The sequence below is a fragment of the Cnephaeus nilssonii genome (genome assembly GCF_951640355.1).
Source record: "Cnephaeus nilssonii genome assembly, chromosome: 6".
In the NCBI taxonomy this organism is placed as follows: Eukaryota; Metazoa; Chordata; class Mammalia; order Chiroptera; family Vespertilionidae; genus Cnephaeus; species Cnephaeus nilssonii.
Window position 1 is genome coordinate 52675947 of NC_137077.1, and position 8899 is coordinate 52684845.

General features: G+C 40.5%; 1 protein-coding gene across 1 annotated transcript; it reads left to right on the forward strand.

Annotated features, from left to right (window-relative positions):
- Positions 1-4986: 4986 nt before the first annotated feature.
- On the forward strand, positions 4987-5970 carry LOC307101057 (olfactory receptor 6C2-like; the record flags this gene model as incomplete). The annotated part of the gene is made up of 1 exon (XM_079773783.1): positions 4987-5970. One exon carries the CDS (start codon positions 4987-4989, stop codon positions 5968-5970), a length of 984 nt encoding a protein of 327 aa, XP_079629909.1.
- Positions 5971-8899: the final 2929 nt, after the last annotated feature.

An 8899-nucleotide genomic window follows, 5' to 3' on the forward strand; every position in this document is an offset into this window, starting at 1 on the left:
TATGCACAAATTCCTATGCATACTGCTAAGTCGGCTGCTAAGCAGGACAGGCAGTGGCGGTAAAAACATCCGGTGGGCCGGATAAATGTCCTCGGCGGGCCGCATGTGGCCCGCAGGCCGTAGTTTGAGGAACCCTGAATATTGAAATGGCTAATATCCAAGAGTGCCCTAAAACTCTGATGTTTAGGATATGTTTTCTACTGAACACAAACCTACAGCTACAGTTTCACTTCACAGTGTCTGGATTTTAGGCAAAAGTACATAGCCAAGTCAAATGCTTGTGAATTTTCCTGCATAATTAAATAATTTATTTACAGCTATTTTCTACACCTATTATACTCATTATGTCTCTCTTCTGATTTATTTCTAAAATTTGGAAGACTTTTATCAATAATTTATTTGTGTAACCTCCTGGCCACTCTCCTACTATCCTTCCCCTGGGGTTGAAAACCGACTTACTTGACAGGTGGATTGTGAACTACAATATTCCCTCTCCTGTTTTATATTGGGGTTTTTTTTACAGATAGATGTTAGACTGTTCAAATTCAGGAAACAAAAGAGTCTGCCCCAAGTGGTGGGGTAAAGTTGAGTTTCTGGAACTGACTATCTGAGAGATATGGCTAACTCGGGAGGTTCTTATCAGGATGTTCAAAGCCACGTTTTAAATATTTCTATCTATAATAAAATTGGTATTTTAATCTCCATTTACTTGTCTACTTTTTGCTCTCTTGTTGACTCAAAACTCAAGCAAGGAATAAGAGTGAAATTCCTTCAATCCCACAGTGCCAATAGTGACAGAGAGACCCAAACATGGTGTGTATATCATTCAGAATTATACATTGGAAACAAAATGTGGCAATACACTTCAAAATTCTAATATATAAGTGGTTTTTACATCAGAAATTCCTCTTGTGATGATTGAAACAGAAAAAAAAAAACAATGAAGTTTATTAAAAATGAGATTTTTAATATAAAAATATTAATAATTAAATTTGGGAGCTTTACTAGATAATGGCTTACACATAAAAACAGTACAATTGAGAAAAATTATGATAAAACATATATTATTACCCTGGGAAAGGATGTACAGTTGTTGGATTAGAAATTGTGTCTATATTACTTTCAAGATTTTTTTTTTTAATAGAAAAAGCAAACAAAGGAATTTTGTTGTCTTTTGTTAAGACTTTGTTATCTATGGGTTGAAGAGTAACCGGAAATCTTTTCATCATACAATTATTGTTCTGCACTTGGAATGTGTCACTTAAAATTGTTGCATCTTATTGTCTCCAAGGACACTATTCCCACTGCTCCCACTAGGTATTTTGCCAAAATTCAGTGCATATCAAAATCATTAGTCATGTTTGAACTTCTTCACCAGGGGCCCTTTACTTATCCACACAGAGGGCCCCTGTACATCGGTAAGAGTCTGAGATTATAAAAGTCATCTTAATCTTTCTTCACTGTGTAAAAATCTTTCCCAGAGAAATCAGAAATCATCTCTTTCAAATCTTCTTTAAAAATTACCTTATATTTCTCAGACATTTAAAATACATGATTTTTGTTTCAGCTTTCCTATATAAGAAATTGTTCTCTAGGTTTAAAATGAAATAGAATCTTTAGTGAGAGTCTTTTGGCACTCTCTACTCAAAAACAATTATCCCTGAATGTATATGTCTTCATGAGAGGAGCATTTGGGCACGTTAACTGACCCCACTTATACTTTCAGTTTCACCTTCAGGACAACCAGGATTACACAGTCAACTGAAGCCAGGATTGCCTTCCATAAGAGTAAGTATGTTCTTGTTTGGCAATTTCAGTTTCTTTGGTTATTCAAAGTTCTAGTTCCTTAGTCCTAGAAAATATGACTAATCTGCTTAAAAATCAGAAATGGCAATATTGGGTATCTCTGAAAAATAAAAGTTATTTCTACTGTTAATTTGTATTATAAAAAACAAATCTGAAGGGATTATACTAATTTGAAAAATTTATTACATGCATCACTAGAAAGAGGTCAGTACCTGATCACTATTTATCCTTAATATCTGTAGCACTACCTGTCATATCAGAGATTCTCAATAAATACCTTCTGAATGAATGCATGAGTATTCATAGCAACATTATACATATTATTATCAGAAATAATATTGTTATGATCTCTAATGTTGTTATTAGAGATCAATGATTTCATCTTATTTAAAAATATTCCTTTAAATATAATAAATAGAAAATTCACCTGAATGAAAGTAGTTTACCAGAACATTCACTTAAATATTGTTATCACATGAGGTAAGTATTGGTGATTGGAAAGGGAGGATTGTTTAGGAATGTAGACAATGCTCTGAGTTAAAATGCCACAGTGAAGTATTGACAGCTTAAGAATTTTCTCAGTTTGGTTCAAAAGGTCAATTCCTATATGACCCTATCTAAAAAGGTACCTGATTAACAGCTAATTATGTCTCCCCCTCAGCCTAGATTAGTGCTCTCTTTCTGCAGAGATGCCTGTAAACCATAGGTAATTCTCTGTCTCCAGCACTCTAATGCTGTTATTTGTTACTGCCTTGATTGAAACAACTTGCCTCAATTGGCCAGATGATAGGAAAACACACCTGACGCTTTCTTATCAGGTAGTGATTGCTAGAAATAAGTGAAGCCATTAATATATCAAACTAATTAAATTTCTCATGGAAAATTCTATTCTCTTTGAAATGCAGAGAAAACATAGACATAGACTCTTTACAGCTATTTACAAAAGGAAATAGCTGCCCATGTGATTAAGTGTCAATGGGGTTGAGAAAGAAATGTGAAGTACCTATTGCCTTATGTTCAAAATTGCAGTCTCTAAATTCTGCCTTTAGTATTTCTTCACAGGACATTGAACAGGTATAAGAGGCACCAAAATTCACAAGCGTTATAAAGAACGCAGGAACTGTCCTAGTCATTGTAGCTCAGCGGTTAGAGTGAAGGGTCTGGGGTTTGATTCCTAGTGAAGGGGTGGTATCAGGGTTGCAGGTTCTTCCCAGGTCTGAGACAGGGCACATGCCAGAGGCAACCAATGCTTGTGTCTCTCACTCACTTCCCACCCCTCCCTCACTTCCACTCTCTCTACAAATCAATGGAAAAAATAGTCTAAGGTAAGGATTAACAAACAAACAAAATGATGCAGAAAAAACAATAATGTAGTGGTCACTGATTAGTGCCCTCACACATTACCAAAAGTATTTCAGCAGGTTATGGTGGGGAAGAGCAGGAGGGGATTGGAGGAGGAAGTATAAAAAGAAAACTTTAACTTACTATCTGGCAGAGACTTTGCCTGGACTATAGCAATCAACAATCACAAGGATTCTCTGAATTAATATTATGGAGGAAACTGAACCGGAAGAGAAAGGGGAAATGAGAACTTCACAGTCTTAATCCAGAGACTAAAATACCATTAAAACACATTTTAAAAATAATAAGGCAAATATGATAGTCATACTTTCTTTATTTCCACAAACTTTTAAGGAACTCTTACTTTGCTCCTGGAGATAAGCTGGCTGCTTGGGACAAAACAATGCCAAAATAAAATTTGTTTATACAGTTTCACAATTTAGTCATCAGAGAATAATAAATAATAATCATAGGCTACAGTGGGAGGAGTAAGAAGAAAAGATACATCTATCTGAAAAAGTTGTAGATTCCTGGTGGAACTAATGCCTAAACCAAAACTTAAAATAGGAATAGAGCACTTAGAGATTACAAGTGTAGAGATCTTTAAAAACACATGGACCAGCATCTGAGAATCTCCACAAGTAATTTTAAGCATCACCTTTAATGGAAACCGCTAGTAGATAAGTCTAGGGAAGCAAATTGAATCAGGAGAGATGACACCAGCAGCCCGACTCTATAGGTCATACTCTTAATCACTATGATATAATGTCTCTTGCTGGTATATGGTATGAGCCAATGCAAATACGCTAGTAGGAAAAAAACAGGAAATGAGGGAAATTTTTTGGAACAATAGCATAAGTATTAGAAAGCTCTCCATATGCTAAGAAGCTTAAGATTTATAATGAGAAGGGAAAAAAGAGTGATTGAAAGAATTTAAATTAATGTTTCAGTCACAAAACTCCATTTCACTCTAAAAAAATAAATAAATATTTTTATTAACTGATTTATTAACATAATATCAGTCTTCCCTTCCTACCAAACTACACCACCTAACTCTAGGGAATCATCTTCATGTCTCCCTCAACCCAGGTTCAGCTTGGTTCTGGAGCAATTACATCATTTCAATGTGATAAGAAGCAAAGGTGTCAGTATCCATCCTCTGTTCTGGTCCTCAAACATCTATTCATGTGCATCACAGCCTGGGACCTTTTGTTTCCTTTGCCCATATTACTCTTAAGACCTAGTAGTTCTCTGTATAAGTTATAAGACAACGATAGTATTACTGTGGCAAATTGCAGTGCAGGAAATTTGTCAAGTATCTAAGGTTTGTCTTTAGTTTCACGTCACACTAGACAGGACAACACCCTTTTGCTAATAACATACCAATCTTTCGAATGGGAAGACTGTGTGACTTTCTAAGGCTTTTTTGCCTGAGTTCAAGGAGCAACTTAATTATTGTTCCCCTTAGATCTCTAAAAAAAGAAGAAATTGTAGAAAAGCAACTTCTAGGAAGTAGGGAGAAGTAAGAATAGTAGATACAAAAGCCATTTTTAGGACTTGCTTTCATTGATGTTTATAATATAATATGTCAAACGAAAACCAATTACAGTTAAATTGTAATTACAAGCCATAGTGCGAATATGTGATTTAAATATGAACAGTCAGTTTATGTAACAAAAAGAGATAATCAAATATTGGAATGTATGATATGCTTACTTTCCCACTGATCTAGTAATCACTCACTGATTTACTTCTTTTGAGATTAGAAGATGACCAGGACTCTGGAGTTCCTCATATAAAGACTTATTATTTGAAGCAGAATGGGCAAAATATTTAAGGATGAAAAACCAAACTACAGTGACAACCTTCATCTTGCTGGGACTGACTGATGACACTCCACTGAAAATATTGCTTTTTATCTTTCTGTTTCTTTCCTACATGTTGAGTCTATCTGGAAACCTAACCATCATCACCCTCACTCTGATTGATTCCCACCTAAAAACACCTATGTATCTGTTCCTTCAAAATTTCTCCTTCTTGGAAATATCTTTCACTACTGCCTGTGTTCCCAGATTCCTATATAGCCTATTATCTGGGGACAAGTCCATTACCTATAATGCTTGTTTCAGTCAACTCTTGTTTACAGACATCTTTGCAGTAACAGAATTTTTTCTTCTGGCTGCCATGTCCTATGATCGCTACGTGGCCATCTGCAAACCCCTGCATTACACTGCCATCATGAACAGCAGAGTCTGCAAGAACATCATTTTCTCCTGTTGGGTAGCAGCACTGATGATCGTTCTCCCACCACTCAGTCTGGGTTTGGGCCTGGAATTCTGTGATTCAAACGTCATTGATCATTTTCTTTGTGATGCATCTCCTATGCTGAAGATCTCTTGCTCAGACACCTGGTTGATAGAACAGATGGTTATCGTGTGTGCTGTGTTGACATTCATCATGACCCTCATATGTGTGGTTCTTTCCTACATTTATATCATCAGGACTATTCTAAGGTTTCCCTCTGCCCAGCAAAGGAAAAAGGCCTTTTCCACGTGTTCTTCCCACATGATTGTGGTTTCCATTGCTTATGGAAGCTGCATCTTCATTTATGTCAAACCTTCAGCCAAGGACGAGGTAGCTATAAATAAAGGTGTTTCACTCCTTATTACTTCCATTTCACCCATGTTGAACCCCTTTATTTACTCACTGAGAAACAAGCAAGTAAAACAAGCTTTCCATGACTCAATTAAAAAGATGGCATTCCTCTTAAAGATGCAGAGGAAAAAGGAGTCAGTGAATCCAATTAAAAGGAGAGATAAATAGGCTGAAAACCCCAACCTTCCAATAATATTTGTCTCTGCATGACTTATTCTCTATTCATATCGGCATTCTCACTTTGTTGTTAGACTTGTTTACTGTGAATCCTGACTATTCGATATTTTACTCCCCATTAAAACTAAATTCTAAGGTATTTATGCTTGCTACCTGGCAGAAATTTCACTTTTTGTCAACCATTTTGGTTGCTATCCCTGGAAACACAGTAGAACACATTTTTCTGCCATATCTGTACATTGAAAGATGCGACTATGTAGCCTATATTATAGCTAACAGGATGGGTGTGGAAGCGATGTGCACTGTTACTAGACCTGCACTATGCCAATATTCAATAGGTGATCCACCACCCCTTTTCCCCACCTACTGGCATTGTAAGCTTCATGTTGGTAATGAATGAGCTTGATCTTCTATCTCTGGTATAGTCTTCACCCAAAGGACAGGCTATCACAGCAAGTTTGATAAAGCTTCTCCTCTACTTCAACTCCAGTCAGCTACCATCTGATTTGACAGGTAAAATATCACAGAGCTATGCTTACCATTACTAAGTGAGAAATATTCAGAATTAGTTCTAGTACAATTATAACCCACCTTCAAGTATTGTTAGAAATACATTCTGTTAACATTTTTTAATATGCTCTTATTTTTATTTTTTAATTTTATTGATTTCAGAAATAGGAAAGAATTGCAGAGAGAGAAACGTCATTGATGAGAGAGAATCATTGATCAGGTGCCTCTTGCATACCTCCCACTAGGGATGGAGCCCATAACCCTGTCATGTGCCCTGACTAGAAATGAAACTGTGACCTCCTGGCTCATCGGTCAATGCTCAACCACTTAGCCCACTGCTCAGGCCATACTGTTAAATTTTATGGTATAGACATTATATCTTGACTATTGACATACTCCTACTCGGTCAGCCATAAAAAACTGTCCCAGGACAATCATATAAGGGAAATTTCCATTAAAAAATAATATATACAAGTTTGTAATACCACCCACCCTTCTTCAAATCCCCTGTCTTATAAACCTTTCCAGTGAAGTTCCTCTGTTACTTCCTCCCATATCCACTGAGGTAGAAATTAGATAAATAAAATTTTAGCTATTTAATATTTCTTAAATATCCTACCTTATAATAGAGAAACATGCAAATTGACCACACCTTCGCTACGCCCACAGCCAATCAGAGCAAACAAGATGGCAGTTAATTTGCATATGCAGGCGCTGAGCGGCCTGGGTCCAGGAAACATCCTCCAGACCCAGGCCACTCCTAGCCTGTAGGCCCATGCTTAGGTCCTGAGTGGCAGGGGTCCCATAATGCCCCCTGGCCACTCAGAGCCTATGGGTGTAGGCGCCAAGCAACCTGGCGGGCAGAACATCCCAGCTTCGCTATAGGGACACGGGGATGTTCCGCCCCACCCCCAGTGGCTTGCAAAGGCTCCTGCACAAAGCCGCGGTTTGGGGCCACGCCCCCAGCCAGGCGCCCAGGACTGGGGGCTGCCACTGGCCTCTGGGGTGTGCCGAGACCCTGGCAGCCACTGCTGTGTGCTGCCCGGGGTCCCTGCAGGCCCCAAGCCTGAGCGCCTGGCTAGGGGCGTGGCCCCAAACAGCCACTTTGTGCAGGAGCCTTTGCAAGTGGTTTGGGGCCACGCCCCCAGCCAGGTGCCCAGGACCGGGGGCTGCCGCTGGCCTCCGGGGTGTGCCGAGACCCTGGTGGCCACTGCTGTGAGCTGCCCGGGGTCCCTGCAAGCCCCGAGCCTGAGGCCCATGGTCAGGCTGGCTGCTGGCCTCCCCAAGCCGCTTGCAAAGGCTCCTGCACAAAGCGGCGGTTTGGGGCCACTCCCCCAGACAGGTGCCCAGGACCAGGGGCTGCTGCTGGCCTCCTGGGTTTCCCAAGACCCTGGCTGCCACCGCTGCGTGCTGCCCAGGGTCCCTGCAAGCCTCGAGCCTGGGGCCCATGGTGGGGCTGGCTGCTGGCCTTGGGGCGTTTGGAGACGGGGATGTTCCCGCCCAGCCCCAGAGGCTTTCCAAGCTCCAGCACTAAGTGGCAGATTGTGTCCATGCCCCCAGCCTAGCGCCCTCCACAGGGGGATGGCTGCTGGCCTCTGGGGTGTGCGGAGACCCAGGCAGCCACCACTGGGTGGCAGGGACACGCCCCTAGCCCAGTGGACACAACCCAGAGGCTGCATGAGCTGCAGAGGATACACCTTTTTAAAACAATTTTTATTGATTTTTTTTTTTTTTTTTTTTTTTACAGAGAAGAGGGGAGAGGGATAGACAGTCAGAAATATCAATGAGAGAGAAACATCCATTAGCTGCCTCCTGCACACTCCCCACTGGGGATGTGCCTCCAACCAAGGTACATGCCCTTAACAGGAATCAAACCTGGGACCCTTCAGTCTGCAGGCCCACGGTCTATCCACTGAGCCAAACCATTTTGAGAGTAAATACCTTTTCTGACAACTCATTGGCTAAGCTCCCTGTAGGCCACCAATTGCAGTGTTCTTGGTAATTCGGGTTATAAGAATCCAAGAAGGTAATCTAGGGTTTTTCCACCACACTCTTGAAGGAAAAAATGAAAGTCCCTTGAGGGGTCCCAGATTGGAGAGACTGCAGGCTGGGCTGAGGGACAACACCCCCCCGCTACCCCCCCTCCCCACCGTGCACGAATTTCGTGCACTGGGCCTCTAGTATATATATATTTTTATTTTAGTGAGGAAGGGAGAAGGAGAGAGAGATAGAAACATCAATGATGAGAAAGAATCATTGATAGGCTGCCTCCTACACTCCCCCTACTGGGGATCGAGCCCACAACCAGGCATGTGCCCTTGAACAGAATCAAACCTGGGATCCATCTGTCAGCATGCCAATGCTCTATCCACTGAGCCAAACCAGCTAGGGCTAGCTATTTAATATTTTT